Source organism: Vanellus vanellus (genome assembly GCF_965231255.1).
Source record: "Vanellus vanellus genome assembly, chromosome: 9".
Classification (NCBI taxonomy): domain Eukaryota; kingdom Metazoa; phylum Chordata; class Aves; order Charadriiformes; family Charadriidae; genus Vanellus; species Vanellus vanellus.
The window spans coordinates 10,948,356-10,964,732 of NC_138914.1; the positions used below are offsets into that span (position 1 = coordinate 10,948,356).

General features: G+C 41.8%; 2 protein-coding genes across 2 annotated transcripts; both read right to left on the minus strand.

Moving 5' to 3' along the window:
• Positions 1-1,562: 1,562 nt before the first annotated feature.
• GHRL (ghrelin and obestatin prepropeptide) lies at positions 1,563-3,891 on the minus strand (the record flags this gene model as incomplete). The annotated part of the gene is made up of 4 exons (XM_082487789.1): positions 1,563-1,615; positions 2,521-2,629; positions 3,091-3,198; positions 3,745-3,891. 4 exons carry the CDS (start codon positions 3,889-3,891, stop codon positions 1,596-1,598), a joined length of 384 nt encoding a protein of 127 aa, XP_082343915.1. The 3' UTR covers positions 1,563-1,595.
• Positions 3,892-9,274: 5,383 nt separating this feature from the next.
• Positions 9,275-16,253, minus strand: SEC13 (SEC13 homolog, nuclear pore and COPII coat complex component). Its single transcript, XM_082487536.1, has 9 exons — positions 16,119-16,253; positions 15,699-15,743; positions 14,639-14,754; positions 14,030-14,181; positions 13,109-13,242; positions 12,168-12,301; positions 11,535-11,655; positions 10,571-10,717; positions 9,275-10,117 (listed from the first exon to the last, which is right to left on the minus strand). Exons 1-9 carry the CDS (start codon positions 16,119-16,121, stop codon positions 10,007-10,009), a joined length of 963 nt encoding a protein of 320 aa, XP_082343662.1. The 5' UTR covers positions 16,122-16,253; the 3' UTR covers positions 9,275-10,006.
• Between the last annotated feature and the right edge of the window lie 124 nt (positions 16,254-16,377).

Genomic DNA, 16,377 nt, shown 5'->3' on the forward strand with positions numbered 1-16,377 from the left:
ACACTGGGTGAGCTTTGCCTGCTGTGAAGGAGACTGCACAACTGAAAACCTGCTGCTTTCCCATACAGCACATGCTGGTAAGGTCCATACCTGGATGTGTGTGATACAACAGGGAGGGAGACCATTACATTATTTCTTCTGATTGTGGCATTGAAACACTGTGGCTTTTTGAACTGGTGCTAAAAGTTCTATGCATATTTGTCTCTTAGTCTTCTAAGAATTGTTTACTCCTTTTTAATCCACCTCCCCCTTCTCTTCTAATTCTCATTTGCCTTCTGGTGGGCTGTAGCACAAGACAGTGCTCAGGGCATCAAAGGGATCACTTCAGTGAGGTGACTAATTCTGTGACGGGAAAAGAGAACACATCTAATAAAAATTGCAGTTGTGTGTATATGTATTGCATTAGCCTGTTAAAGAGTACTTTACAGAATGTCTTCTAGAATTGTTCCGAATTCTAGAAAATGTTCATGGATTATCAGATGTCCATATGGGCTAAGGTATAGAAAAGAACATGTCTACATTGTAGCATACTGGTTTATGCATTTGAAGGCATGAAAAATTACCTTGTACCTCTAATGTATGCACCAGTGTGGCAAACTGAAAGACACAGACTCCAATATGCAGGATCAAAATGAGCTTTATTAAGCAAGCATGCTCTTTATATACTTTTCTACCAATGCCAGTAATTTTCTACTTTATTTGTTTACACCATTGCATACTCTAAAAGATCACGTTCCCACCGAAAAGGGAATCTCTCTTCCCTGTGAGCAGCACCTCCTTATCTAGTGAGTAGCTTCACACAACTTCATCATCTGCCAAAACAGTGCTGCAGCTGCTTATTCCTCCCTATTAGTTCTACCACACTTAACCCTTCTTTTGCCTTAGTCCCCACACACCAGTATGGATATGGTTCTGAATCCAGGCATGCTAACTGGAAAACTGCTTTCTTTCCCCCTTTTTCCCTTTTTTTCCCTCTTTTTCCCCCTTTTTTCTCCTTTTCCCCTCTCCCCCCCCCCGCCCTCCTCTTCCCCCCCTATTCAAAGAGATATTAGATGGTTTCCTTGATAACATCCATATTAACAAATCCCTTGACAATTAAGCTAATTTGTCAACTGAAAGCTGATTCCCTGTCCATCTAGTTTGCACAGTTTATTACATGAAATAACTTGTTTGTGCTACTCTTGAACAAACAAACAAAAAACAACCCCACAAGTAACTGCAGTTGCATCATAAGCTTTATTCTCTATTATAGGTGTGTATAGAAGTGTAAGAAGTTTCTGACAGTTTTAGAAAGGTTTGTTTAGCCTTCAAACACATCATTTAGAATAATCACTATATTTACTAAGGAAAACAGATAAAATAAGAAAATAAGCCTACATGTCAGCCTGTGATTAGCCTTGCCCTTTATTATTTTCAGCTCGAGGTCTTGTATTCTTCCTTAAAAGATAATCTGTTCCACCGTCTGCCGGGGCAAACTGCTCAGGTTCACATACTTCCTTCTTCTTTACAGTTGAGAAATCAGTAGTAATTTCATTTTAAAGTAAAATTTAAAACAAATCAGGCCATCAAGTGCTGTCTTTGTCCTTCATCTTGCCTTAGTTTTTGATCTGAGTTTCTAAAAAGACAAGAGATAAAGACTATTTTGATAGATTATTTTGATAGTCTTAATATTTTTCTGAAAATCCAGTCTTGGTAATCCGTCTAAAAGTTCTACAAGTGCTCAGCCGAAGACAGAATATAGGGTGGCCTTCACATAGTTAAATTCTATAAGGGCACATATGCATAAGACCGTCTTATTTGTGTAATGGCCATAGAAGTAGCCCTTCAGAAGGAATTCGGAGGAAAACAGAAAGAGGACCTTGGGGGCAGTCTTCAGAGCCTGAAAAGTGGGGTGAAAGTGGAAGCACAAAGTGATTTGTAGTTGGAATGTGTAATGAAGATATTAAGATTGACATAAATATTAAAACAGAAGATACAGAAAGATCAGCTTAACATGGGCAAGTGCAAATAAAGTATGACAGGCTGTAAAAGTGTGAAACAGACAGCCTGTGGTGGGAGTTGGTCATTAGAACTTTAGTTATCAGTGAATCAGCTAGAACTATCTTAGTTACAACAATGTTTTTAATACTTTTCACTATGAAATGATGACGGTCTTGGCTGAGAAAACAGGGAAATGCTGGGATTTGAGGGCAACGGGAAAAGAAGATGGGTAGTGTAAGGAGAGGAAGCCTTCCCTTTCTGCCTAATATACTTTAATGTGATTCTTCAAAGTTCAACTAGCAGTTTCTGAACATCAGATACTTCAGTGGTTCTCTTAGTGGTAACTTAGTCCCAATCACTTCTGAAATGTTGCTCTGAATGTCTCACATGACAAAAGTTGTTTGGTTTGTGGTGTTTTTGTTTGGTGTTTTTTTTAACAAACAAACAAAAAACAAACAAACAAACAAAAACCCACAAACAAACAAACAAACAAAAAACCAAAAAAAACAAAGCTCTGATTTAGGACTTGGTTGGCAGTACCTTTGGCATTCTCTTCAAGAATGTCCCCTAGCATCTTCTCCAGCGCTTGTCCATATTCTTGATACTCTTCTTTTGTTATCTTGACACCGATTTCGAAGGGAACGTTAAACTATAAAAACATTAAAAGACAGAGTTTAACAGACAAGTACTGGACAAGGACACTGCAAGTTAATTCATGGGAATGATGATAAGCAAGAAGTATAAAAAGTTATTCTATCTATTCACTTATTAGTGCTGAGACACATAATCAAAATCTCAGAGACAGGTTATAAGCTACTGCAGACCAGACTGCACAATAAATTGGAAGAAAGAAAACTTTACAAGAAACTTGTATTATTATGTTAGTTCTGAAATGTGAATCCTAAATAGGAGATTGTGATCTGAATTACTGCAGCTAATTTTAAATCATTTCATACCATCAATGCTGGCATTTTTCATGTGCCCTTTCTTACTTGCCTTTCAAGTTAAAAATTATTGTAGTTTTAATTTGTACTGCCTCCTGTGACAGAAATTGTATTACCCAACCCCACCCCTTAAACTTGTATGTGAGCAAGAAGAAAAAATACAAACCTTAATTTCAATACTGTTACTGTCATCTTCTGCTGCTGCTGTATCCCAAAAGTCTTCTGTGCCTCGACGATGTAATTGTGCTGTGGGGTTTTTTAGAGCCTTTTGTTGCTAGAAACAAGCAAAATAACATCTATATATGCTTTCCGTAATCAAACTAGTCTGTAGTGGGGAAACCAGACCCTAATTAACACAGATGCAGCAGATGAACTGAAGGCGTCATACACTTATGTCTGTATAATAGAATTATAGAATCGTTTATGTTGGAAAAGACCTTTAAGATCATCAAGTCCAACTGTTAATGATAGGTAGGTCTATAATGATTGCTGCATGCACTTTAATAGGAATTTGGTTTAAGGGTTCCTTAAATAACAAGCACCTTACAGTTAATTTCCAAAGAGGATGCCAACAAATTATTTAAATGAATGCTTTCTCTTAGTTTGTTCTCTTTTTTCAGATTATTAATTCTTAGTGAATGAGATTAGATACATATTCTCATAGCACAAATACAATGCTAATGGTTTGTTACAGAAGTTCTCTGGAATAACTCCTTCCTCTTCTGGAAAATAAATCTTCTAAAACCTTCTCTGAACACTGTAAATAATATTGGTTTTCAAGACTTACAGAGGAGGACAATCTTTTTCTGATTTCTTTTACCTGCATTTTCTTATATTCAGGGCTTAAAAAACTAGAGCCAGCCAGAGTAGCTTCTGTCCAGAGGATGCTGTAAAGAATAATTCCCAGCAGAGTACCTCTGAGAAACATAATTATCTTCGTGAGGCAGGGTGTCAAACCTGAAAGCATAGGTTGAAAAATTAAACATATTTTACAATCTCTGTATTTAATTGAATCCAGATCCAGCGAAAATCTTTCTCCCGACTTGAATGACTTGAAATTATTTCTAAAGATGGATGTATAAAGCAAACATAATTTTTATATGCTAAAGGTAAAAACATCCTGTCCAAAAGAGATTATTGCTTGCAGTGTTTTCTTCTATAACTGAGATATAGTAACGGGAACAAACAGGTTAGCGCAGAGGAATTACACAGGAAAACCGGCAAAAGCTGAAAATGCTTGAATGAAACTTTACCTGGTTGGTTTTGTGGCTTCACTGAACAGCTGCTTTCTGAATCACTTTATATAGTGCATGGAATATTTGTTCAGTTCTACAATATTCCTGGAAATGCAATCTGATACGTATTTAAATGCCTTGGGAACTTGGCCTGCTTCTAAGATAACAAAATCAACAAAAAAAAAAAAAAAGAAAACAGTGCATAGTTTTGTTGCTGCATTTATTTTTATGTGTAGTGAAATTGTGTAGGGAGTGAAGTGAGTTTCCTTTTTTCCTGTGGCATTAACATTGTTCTTTTTAAAAAATAATTAATGGCTGTAACTTTTTTTTTTTTTTCAAAAAGGAAAAGTCTCAACCCCTTTTTATTATCTGAGGTGGTGTAATAGAAATGGAGAAGTTGAGCTTTACTCCTGACCTGTGGTGATGGCTGTGTTTCTCATTTTTGCCTGTAAGTGCATTCTATCTTTTCTGTATTCTCTCCCAGGTTCTGTTTTATCAGATTTTGTTGCCCTTTACTGGAAGACTGAAACTGAAAATGATACCTAGGAAACTTGACTTCCATTACTCTAAAACCAGAATATTAACACATTTTTAAAACTTTAATGAAGATTAGTAGCAATGGCTAAGTGTCTAGAAAAACCCCATGAAGAGAAATTGGGATTTTGGGGTTTTTTTACTTGAGAAAGAGTAGGAGAAAAGAAGGAATATATGATGAAGGATGACAAGTTTGCAACTTCTGTTGCTTGTATTCTGCTTTAACCTGAATGACATGTCTAATTTGTAGGATCCATTTCGCACCGCAGCCCCACAAACTTACAGCAATAGGACTGAAGAAGGCATGGTAAATGTGCAGACATGGAAAGATAAGGAGGAATTTAGTTAAATCAGATTCGCTGTTGGAGAAAATGTAACATGGAGCCTTTTATAACCATCTTAACTGTGCTCTGGCCAAATACGACTTTAGCACATCTGTGGAGATGGAAAACTAGTTTTATTTGAGGGTGCAGTTCCATTTTGTTTTCTTCTGCAAATATGATTTCAGAGCTTTTATTGTTTTGTGTCTCATGTTGTGGCTTTCTGGTTGATTATTTCAAATATTGTGCTGTAAATCAGGTTTGTGAAATGACCCAAATATTAAAAGAAAATCACTTCTGAAATATGTCTGGTATCAGCTGAATTGGCAAAACTGAGGAAGCTAGTAACTGTGATACAGGAGCTGAAAAATGGAGGTGATGAGTCAAAAACCCCTCTAGCCACAAAGATAGGTTAAGAAACTCTGGCTTTTATCTGAGAGCTTGTTAATAAAAACATTTGATAGCACAAAGCACTTCTGGATCCTACCAGAAACAGTATGGAATTAGAAGCCCCTTGTATTTTCATAGCACACTGTTTTGTTCTGGGCTGCCCACAGAATTGAGCTCCTTCTGGATTCTCAACATGAGAGGGAGATGTGTCCCCTGTAGCTTCCAGGAGCTAGGGCTTTGGATCAGCATCTTCTGCTTTATTAAGGCCTGTCAGTGCTCCAAGTAGCAAGGAAAATACTAATTTAGATAGGCTGTTGTACAAACCAGTGGGTTTTATTTGTTTTCTAAGTTTCAAGTGACCCCATTTGCCATTAAGGACAATCTTGTTACCAGTGTATCAGTAGGAGATGTGCCAGAAATTTCATAAATTAAACAATGCGGATTGAATGACAGAACTTAATTTCTTATGAGGAAACTCCTTTCAGTCATCACAAGATACAAACTTTTCTTCTCAGGCTAGATAGTGAATGGGAGGAACTATGGTGCACTGTGGGCACAGGAGAGACCGTGTTGGTGTTAATCAGACTGAGTAGCAATTCTTTTTCTAGTTCTTCAGCATGAAGCTTATGTTGGGTATACTATTTTTCTCTTTCTTTTCCCCAGTCCCGACCCCAAGAGGAGGAGGGGATTAGAGATCAGAAACATGAAGCTTATTGTCAAGTGCAACTGAAAAACTTTCACCTTATGCTTATATTTGCAATGAATAAAGTGTGTAACTCTTAGTCTTTTATCAGTTGTAATCATCGGAGATACTTTGATCATTACTTGACACCATGTTAATACATTTCATCTGGCTGAGTAGGGACCTTCTGAAAAAGCTCAGGTGGAAGAAGGGGCTGACCGCTTGGGAAGAGTATAAGAATGCTGTCAGGGTATGCAGGGAGGAAACAAGGAAAGCCAAGGCAGCCTTGGAATTGAACCTGGCAAGGGATGTCAAGGCCAATAGGAAGGGTTTCTTTAAGTATATAGGAGACAAAAGGAAAACTAGGGAAAATGTGGGCCCGCTGTTGAATGAGATAGGTGCCGTGGTGACAGATGACGCAGAGAAGGTGGAATTGCTGAATGCCTTCTTTGCTTCTTTCTTCACTCTCAGGCCAGTCCTCGGGAGACTCAGAGTTTGTGGGTAACAGAGAAAGTCTGGAGAAAGCAAGACTTTCCCTTGGTTGATGAGGAACAAGTTAGAGATCAGTTAGATAAACTGGATATCCACAAGTCCATGGGGCCCAATGGGATGCACCCTCGAATGCTGAGGGAGCTGGGGGAAGTCATTGCTGGTCTGCTCTCCATCATCTTTGAAAGGTCCTGGAGAACAGGTGAGGTGTCTGAGGACTGGAGGAAAGCCAATGTCACTCCAGTCTTCAAAAAGGGCAAGAAGGATGACAGGCCGGTCAGCCTCACCTCCATCCCTGGAAAGATGATGGAACAACTTGTTCTGGGTGTCATCTCAAAGCACCTGGAAGAAAAGAAGATTATCAGAAATAGTCAACATGGATTCACCAAGAGGAAGTCATGTCTGACTAATCTGATAGCCTTCTATGATGGTGTGACTGGATGGGTGGATGAGGGGAGGGCAGTGGATGTCTCCTACCTTGACTTCGGCAAGGCTTTTGACGCTGTCTCCCACATCATCCTCACAGGCAAGCTTAGGAAGTGTGGGTTAGTTGAATGGACAGTGGGGTGGATTGAGAACTGGCCGACAGATAGAGCTCAGAGGGTTGTGGTTAGTGGTGCAGACTCTAGTTGGAGGTCAGTAACGAGTGGTGTCCCTCAGGGGTCAGTACTGGGTCCAGTCCTGTTCAATATATTCATCAATGACATGGATGAAGGGATAGAGTGTACCATCAGCAAGTTTGCTGATGACACAAAACTGGGAGGAGCGGCTGACACGTCAGAAGGCTGTGCCGCCTTACAGTGTGACCTGGACAGGCTGGAGAGTTGGGCAGAGCGAAACTTTATGAAATTCAACAAGGGCAAGTGTAGGGTACTGCACCTGGGGAGGAATAACCCCATGCATCAGTACAGGTTTGGGACTGACCTCCTGAAGATCAGCTCTGTGGAAAGGGACCTGGGAGTCCTGGTGGACAACAGGATGACCATGAGCCAGCAATGTGCCCTGGTGGCCAAGAAGGCAAATGGCATCCTGGGGTGCATCAGGAAGAGTGTGACCAGCAGGTAGAGGCAGGTCATCCTCCCCCTCTACTCTGCCCTGGTGAGGCTGCATCTGGAGTACTGTGTCCAGTTGCGGGCTCCCCAGTTCAAGAGGGAGAGGGATCTGCTGGAGAGGGTCCAGCAAAGGGCTACAAAGATGATTAGGGGATTAGAACATCTCTCTTATGAGGAAAGACTGGGGGACTTGGGTATTCTTAGTCTAGAGAAAAGAAGATTGAGGGGGGGATCTTATTAATGCTTACAAATACTTAAAGGGAGGGTGCCAGGGGGATGGGAACAGTCTTTTTTCAGTGGTGCCCAGTGACAGGACAAGAGGTAACAGGCACAAACTTAAACACAGGAAGTTCCATCTTAACATGAGGAGGAACATCTTTACTTTGAGGGTGGCAGAGCACTGGAACAGGCTGCCCAGAGAGGTTGTGGAGTCTCCCACTCTGGAGACATTCAAAACCCGCCTGGATGCCATCCTGTGCAACTGCTGTAGGTGCCCCTGCTCTGGCAGGGGGGTTGGACTATATGATCTCCAGATGTCCCTTCCAACCCTGACCATTCTGTGTGATTCTGTGTGTGATCTCAAGTATAACAGAATATAACATCTCAAGAATAAAAGGCTGAACTGGGCCTTAGTGCTAAGTAGGCTTGAATTCTTAAGTATTAAAACTCATAAAAATCTAAGGATAACTTTTAGTAGGGTGAATTGTGGAACCTAATATCCCCACAGGCAAAACCTTTTCTTACGTACTTAAGGAGTTAGTGCCCTTTTTCCTTAGAATGAAGCATGGTAAAAGCTAACTAAGAATGAGGCTTCATTTTTAAGCCTTCTTATCGATTTCAAGTAAGTTCCACAGCAGTTAAAGCCAACCCAAAAGCCTCCTAGGTGACCAGGTACTCTGTATCAAAGAACAAGTGGGTATGGTACTGGCAATGAAAGGCTGCCTGTTCAGCTTAGCGGTTATGATTCTGATCTTAGTAGAAATGGAAAACAGCTTGAAAGAAAATAGTGGAACTGTTTGAATCTAATGCTAATTTCAAGATAAGTCAATTAATACAGTGCATTTAGAGAACAGGAATGTTGCGTGCTTCTGTTGCTATTCAGAAAGATAATTCATGTGTATGTTTCTGTGAAAGCAACTAGAATGATATTTGGCTAGTACTGATAACAATCATAAAATGAGGTTTGTTTTTCTAGAAAAGGGGGTATATTATCTTGACTATGCCAAAACAAGGTTCCTATGCCAGGGAACCACTAATTTGGAGGAGGAGGAAGGCTGTGAATTCTTGACTTGTGTTGCTTCAGTGCAGCTGAATAATAAAGGGAAAATGTGACCTTTTAGTTAACTACTTTCTTGTAGGAGGGGAAGAGTGGTTCAGCTTTTAGCTGAAGGCGTACTGAAATGTGGTTTGTTCGAGCGTAATATACTTGCCTGAAATGCAATGGCACGTAAGTTTAACTGAAGGTAAAACTTTGTTCTTTCTTAGACTATATAGAGTGTTAGCCTCTTGTGGACTAATACCTTCCCAGCTATTGCAAAGCTAATACCATGGCTGGGAGGACAACATGACTGTGGCTTGACTGAAGGTAGACTGTAGACAGCCTTGACAAAGGCCCTGTAAAGAGATTATTAAATACAGCACGCCAGGCCATAAGCAATAGGACTTTATTCTGTTGGTGTCTCAAAAAGAACCAAAACACCTGAGGTACAGTACAGAAGTGTGGCTAAAAAAAAAATAAATCTTTAAATTATGGTTTGATTTTTTTTTTATTTTGGTTAAATAACCAAGTTTGAGATTATTGTAAAGCAAAAGACATATGCATTCCACTACTCCTTTTTATCTTCAGGAAAGTACAGAGACATATCCAAGCATGTTATTTTCAGGAGATCTAAGCACCACTTCATTACCACCAGAAGGGCTAGTTCTCATCTAATGCTGTGAACTCCATCAGCCTTTCCCCTCACTCAAAACAAAGTTCTGGCCTTTGAAGGGAGAGTATTTGTCCCCTTGCACAAAGGAGTTCACAGCTCACCACTCCAATAGCCTCCTCCTGTTCCCACTCAAGTGCTTGGATTCCACAGCACAGCCAATAAAATTTGTTCTCTAAACCAGAAAAGCAGGGTACAATTTCTACGGCACCAAGGAGTAGTGTAAGGCACAGTACTTTGCTATGTTCTTTACCTTAAATTTAAGGGAATGTCAATTAAGGCTGATTATCAACATATTGTACCCTCCCAGTAATAGTTACAGAGTGCTCATAAAATTGGATAATTTTTTCCCATGTTCACGTCCAGTTTAGATAAAAATCAGTTCTCATCCGGTTCCACATTGCAAATCAGGTACAGTGATCACTTGTTGCAGCTGAACATTCATTCATGCATCACTGTTCATTCTGCTGCCCCTCTGTAACGGCAGACACCCCTCCTTGGCCCTTGTTGACATCGCTGATACACGCCCACAGTCCATCTACTGATTCCTTCCATAGTGTGACCTCAAAAACAGATCAGGAAGAAGTTTCAGCCTTAATACGTTCTCACTTTCCCCCTTCCTTGCAACCATCACATCACTAGTTTGGTGACAGTCTACAGTTACAGAAGTCAAGTGTTGCAGTGTTGTTCTAAGTATCAAGTTAGTTGTTGCTGCATACTGAATAATTATCCAGCGGTAAAGGGAGACTATGAGAATTCTACTGTTAGTACCCTACAACATAAAGTTAAGCCTGCATTTCTGATCTCCAGTAAGGACTAAGAATGCAGTGCAAGTAGTTTGCCAAAGGTTAGGGTCTTCCTCCCCTCTTGACAAGTCAAAAGAAAAAAATTCACCATTGCAGCAAAGGAGAATCTACAACAGTCCTAACTTAAACAAAAGTGACTATAGCCCATCTCATATGAGCTCTTCTGAAAATATGGCATGCAGTAGTAAAAGGCAAAGCAGCAGTACTCACTTTATTGTCTCCTCCAGACACTGCAAGAATATTTGCAGTAATGGACCAACTCACATGCCAGACAACATCATTGAACTTGTGCAGCAGCTTTGGTGACCATGAGTTTCCAGAGGCATCATCACATGTCCAGATAAACACTCTGCCATCCTACAAAAGCAAGCAGACCCAGTTGGTTGGACCACTAGTTGCAGCACAGAAAAACCTACCTTAATTGCACCTACAGCTACGCTTCCAAATTACGGCTCTGACATGAACCCTAGATGTGTTTACATGCATTTCTGCTCAACGCAGCAAAAGGGGCTGTTTTTTTACTATAGTTAAAGCAAGATAGGGGTAAGGCTCCCTGATGAGAAAAGCTACATACAAAAGGTGACTTGCAAACACCAGAGAAGAGCTCCCAAAATAAATATATATCAGATGGATTTTTCTCCAGAATGAGATTTTGCTTTCCAGTCACATGACAGCAAGTTAGCAACTTACTGAGTAGTCTTCTTGCTATTAAGAAAAAAAAAAAAAAGGCATTTACAGAATTATTAGCAGTAAGAACACTACAGTCAATATGAAGGTTGAGGACATCAGAGCTGATTAAGAACACCAGTTGTTAGAAAACAGTATTTTTAGCTGGAAGTTCAGTGAATTTGATCCAGAGACATTAAAATATTACATTAGTTTGAAGGTCTTCCTCATAGTGAGACCATCCTGCTCATGAGTTTCAAAATAAAAGATAAGTCTTTGGGACAGAGCCACACAGACACACAAACCTGCGTGCAGAAATGCTTCCATTTGGCTTCTGAGTTTGGGAGAATAGGAATCAAAGACTCTTATGCATAGACCCAGATACAGCAAAGGACTGCCAAGAGGACCTGTTACAGCAGTTCTATCCTTACTATTCCCTTACTGGAAGGAAGGAAGTGGAAGCGAAGGCATTGAGTGCCTGCCTCTGGCACTCCAACACAAACCTCACCTGTGAGCAGCTAGCGATGGTACTTGTTGGCAAACCTATGGATGGAGCCCAGGCTACATCTCGAACCCAGTCACTGTGAGCCTCCAGCTTCTGCTCTTCTTTCCACTGACCATCTTCCTCCCTGAAAACACATTTATACAGTCAGAAGGGTGTCAGTAGCAGCCAGTCATATTTCTCATCTCCTGCTCTGGAAGGCTTTGGTTTTGTAGCTTTCAGACTCCTGGCTTATCCAGATAACGCAAAGCACAAGTGTTCCCCACTCTTCTCCAAAACACTCTTTGGCTTAAACTGACAAAATCCCCTCTAGGGAACAGAAGGCAGCACAGGAAAAAGAGTATTTGATCTTCAGTTACTGTACAGAAATCTGCTATTGTCCAAGCGACAGAGGTAATCAATTAGAAAGCCACTTTCCAAGACAAGATTAAGCAGGGCTGACAAAAATTGCTATAACCATATGAAAGACTGTACATCACTAAGTTATTTCCATTTTTAAAGCACTTCTCTAAAACAGTAATTCAAAGATGAAAGCATAGAGATGCCAAAAATATTTCTTGAGATACAAACAGGGACATTGAAAGACTATAAAGCATATCAAGTTTTTTAAGTTCTTAAGTCTGGCAACAGAGCACTTACTTCCAGATCTTGACAAGGTTGTCACAGCCACCAGATGCAAACCTTTTGATGTAGTTTGGTTTCTGACCAGATGGTTGTTCTATAAGGCTTCCTGGTACAACAGCAGGAGCCCAGCTAACTGCATTACATCCAATCTATTTAATGAAAAAATATCATTATTAGAAGTTGCTTACTTTAAATAAATACATAAAAGCTGCTGAGGGGGCAAAGGACACCTAGCATACTCTATGATGAATAAGCCCATCTTAGGAAAGCGGGAGTCTTGCACAATGCTGGATGGATATCGGATGAATAAGAAATCCAGATACAGTCTAGTCTCAATAGGGCACTTACTCAGAAAGCCTTAGGTAGCTAAGTAACTGGTTTATGTGCAAATATCATCTTAGATATGTAAACAGTAGAGACGGAGATACAAACTGAAAAGACACAAGACATACGCAGTTGCTAAGATTTAGGAATGCAGGAGTAGAAGGAACCTGTGGGTCTGGAGCCCAATTTCCTTTTATTGTGAGCCACTGCCACTAGCTTATCAAGTTCTGCGTAAGCAAAAATCTCCACTATTTTGGGAAAAACATGAGTCCTGCAGTTTTTCCAGCTTCAGCTCGTTCACAGTCAGTTTGTACAGGTGTTCTTAGTACCAAAGCCATTTCCTAGCAGGTAACTTCCAGCACTGCATTTAACAGTAATGCTTAATAAACAAGTATTATCAGTGCTGTTTAGTAACCTTTGCATGTCTTGTTTTCTGCTTCATTTTACTGCCTACAAAGTACACCTTCCCACTCTGAATTAATTTAAAACAAGTAATTCTTGATTCTGGAAAATGTTTCACATAATTTCATTGTATTTCAGTATTTATCCAGTCTACAAGTTCTTAGAGGCACCAGCTCAGTGCTTATCTGTAGCTTCAAGAACCCTGTGCTGCTCCACAGGAACAGGCTTACCGTATGTGCATTGCTGATCTTTTTAACTTCCCATTGCCCGTCACCCGTGTAGCTCAGTAACGAAATGGCCCCATCAGAGCTCCCACAGGCCAGGATCAATCCGTAGTCGTGTGGTGCCCAGCAGACAGAATTCACTGTGAAGGGTGAGTCAGACTGGATTACAACACAGTGACTACCTAAAATTGATTAACCAACTCACTGACTAATATTAGTGGAACAGTAACTAAAAGTGAGCAGCTTTGAAAGCTAAAAATAAGAGTCTGAATTTCATTCTGAATTTCAGCAAAGCCACTCAATTAACTCTGTGAATGACAGAAAACTGCCTTTATTTTTGGCACCCTTTTAGAATGAGAACACCAAAAGAGCACTCGTTAATGAGAGGTTAAAAACTCTTGACTATTCCTTGCAACAGCAAAGAATATCACTGACTCTAGAACAAAAGCTGAATGGCAGACATAGCATTTAAAGTCTAGATCAGTAACAAAACAAATCCAGAGGCTTCTCAGATCTACGTGCAGAAAGACCAATCATCTGAACAAACCAGTTACCATTGCAAAAGAAAACACAGCATGCTAAAATCCACCTTTTATCTTTCTTCCTGTAGTGGATACATACAAGATTTTCCTCAAGAATTCAGTACCCCACTATCTTGTTTATTTGAAAGCTGATTTATTTGTAAAACAACTCCTACGCAAACATGGTATGAATCAGGACAGGAAATTATCCAGCAATATGACATTTGTAAACGTGTATGACATGTAAGTGTTCCGTTTATGCTGAACAGACTTACTGTCTCTCCATTTATTTATCCCTATCTGCTTGATAAGAGGCTTTCTTCTTTAACACCGATGGATTTACTCCAATTTTATCTGAATCCTCCCATGTGCCCAGTCTCGCTTCCCAGCTCCACACCCCGCATACCTGAGGAATCATGCCCTGTGTACTCATATGTCTTTTCCCAAGTGCCATTTTCTTCCTTCCAGATAATAACCTTCCTGTCATAGGAACAGGATGCCAAGATATTTCCATACATAGGATGAGCCCAGGCAACCTGCCACACGGGACCTTCGTGCCTACAAGAAACAATGCGATTTGGAAAAGCTGAGGGAAACACATTCCAGTTGCAGCTGTTTCACAGCCATCAACACTGTAAATCGGTGTTCTGTAAGTGATTGATGCAGCGATATGAAGAATAAGAGCAATGCCAAGATGAAAACCAGCACACAGGACTGTCAGACAAAGCCATTGCCATCGAAAACAATTCCAAACGTTTATCCTTATATAAGCAATTAAGATTGTAAGTTTACTTCTTGAAAATTACAGGTGTCATGTATTTAATAAAAAGTCCCAGTGTTATTTCTAACTGTCTCTCTGTCCCCCCTTACAGCTCTGAAGGGTTGTCTAGCAACAAACAGCCAGAGTAATTAGTACCTTGGAGGAATTTACCATGCATCATACATTAGCAAAGAGCAAAATGAGAAAACATTAAAATTTTCCACAGATTAAAATCTTCAGTTTACGACACTTTACCCTCTCAGGTCGGCTATGAGGATTTGCCCTCCATTCCGAACATCAAAGATTTTCACAGATCTGTCTGAAGAACAGGTCGCTAACCGCGTGCCGTAGTAATCCATCTGTGCGTCATGCTGCAAGGCAATGGAGAAGCTGCTGTCAGCACACCCGAGTTCTGCTTTAACAAATCTTATTACTTTTCAGAAGTAACTGGAAGAATTGTGAACAGATGACCAAGTCCCAATGTGACAGGTTAAAAAGGATAGTTTTTAAACAATCCAGACAACCCACGTAAGTAATTTATCTCCCCAAATGCTGTTTTCACTAACTATACAAATGTTATTCAGAAGTAATCTAGAGAATTCAGAACAATAATACACAGCATTTTCAGGAGAGGACAGGAAATTAATGCCATCAACTGTAAAGCCTTGACCAGCTACATATTTTTGTTTCTTAATATGTAAAGTGGGTGTAAGAATACTGACACCTCTTATTTATGTTTGAAACTTTAATATTTAACTGTGCTCCTTACTTCTACAAATTATTTTGAAAATTTTCCTCCTAGCCGTGCTTACACATCTGCTCTGGGAAACATCTGCCTAAAGGAGAATCAGTTTCATCTCCTGAAGTTCTGAACCATTTAGCGTTAAGGTACGAAATGTACCATACTGTTTAGTGTGGCACAAAACTTCAATGAAACTTATTTTCCTTTATGTATTTGTCTGCATTTTTCTATACTAAATGGTATACCAGACATGCTAAATTCTAGTGTAGAACGGTATACCATTTAGTATACACACTACTTTGCAGAAACAAGACTAGGAATGAAAATTTGTAAAGTTTTTAATCATTTCCCTTTCCCCCGGTAGCTGCCTTTTCCTGCCCGCACAGTATGAGGTAGCGCGATCAGAATTTCGGAGAGTATTCTCCACCTGATCTCCCCCGCACATCGTTTTGTACGGGTATGTACGGGACAGCCCCCCTCCCCCGTGGGAGGGTGCCCCGCAGCCGTCCGGCAGAACCGGGACCGAGCGGTGTTTCTGCCCGAAAGCCACCGCCCCCCCCCCCGTGCACTTACTATCATGTCCTCATGAGAGGTGTCCACCGTGTTGATTACCGAGACCTGCGGGGGCGGAGGAGAGCATTCCCTTAAATTTAAGGTAAAGAACAAGCAGAGGGCACACCAACGCGCGGAGCCAGCCCGCCTCCCGCACCGCCAGGGACCCCGCGCTCCGGGCCCCCCGCGCTCCCACCCCGCCGGGCTGCCCCCGAGCCGCCGTTACGCCGCAGCCGGACGCGTTTCGCCCTGTGCCGTGCCCAGGCGAGGCGCGGACTCCCCGGCCCGGGAGGCCGAACCCGGCTGCGCTCGGGCCGAGCGCCGGTTCTCCGCCGCTCTGCTCCCGCCACCTCTCCCTCCCGCTCCGGCGGGCGCCGCGGGGAGAGGCAGGGCGGCCCGGAGGACCTCCGGCGGCCCCTTCGCCCCCCGCCCCGGGCCTACCATGGCGGCGGCGGCGGACACCGCGGTGCTCCCGGCGGCGAGCGAACTGGCCTGGCCTGGTCCCCGCCGCGCTCCTCAGACGTGGCACGACGGTCCGGCACCCAAACGGCCCCGCCGACGCGCGCACCCCGCCCGTCTGCGCACCGACGTTCCGCCCGCGCCCGCGTTCCGGCGGCGCTGCCCTGGCGCCGGTGTCCGCCCCGCCCCGCCCCGCCCCGCCCCGCTGCTGGCCGGCGGGACCCCTCCCGGCCGCCTCCCT

Excerpts from the sequence above, each read along its gene's own strand:
- SEC13 (XM_082487536.1), bottom strand. Across the intron at positions 14,182-14,638 it reads CTCATAGCCGACCTGAGAGG|GCACGAAGGTCCCGTGTGGC; the intron begins GTAAAGTGTCGT and ends TGTTTCTTGTAG. Across the intron at positions 10,718-11,534 it reads CCATCGCTAGCTGCTCACAG|GATGGCAGAGTGTTTATCTG; the intron begins GTGAGGTTTGTG and ends TTGCTTTTGTAG.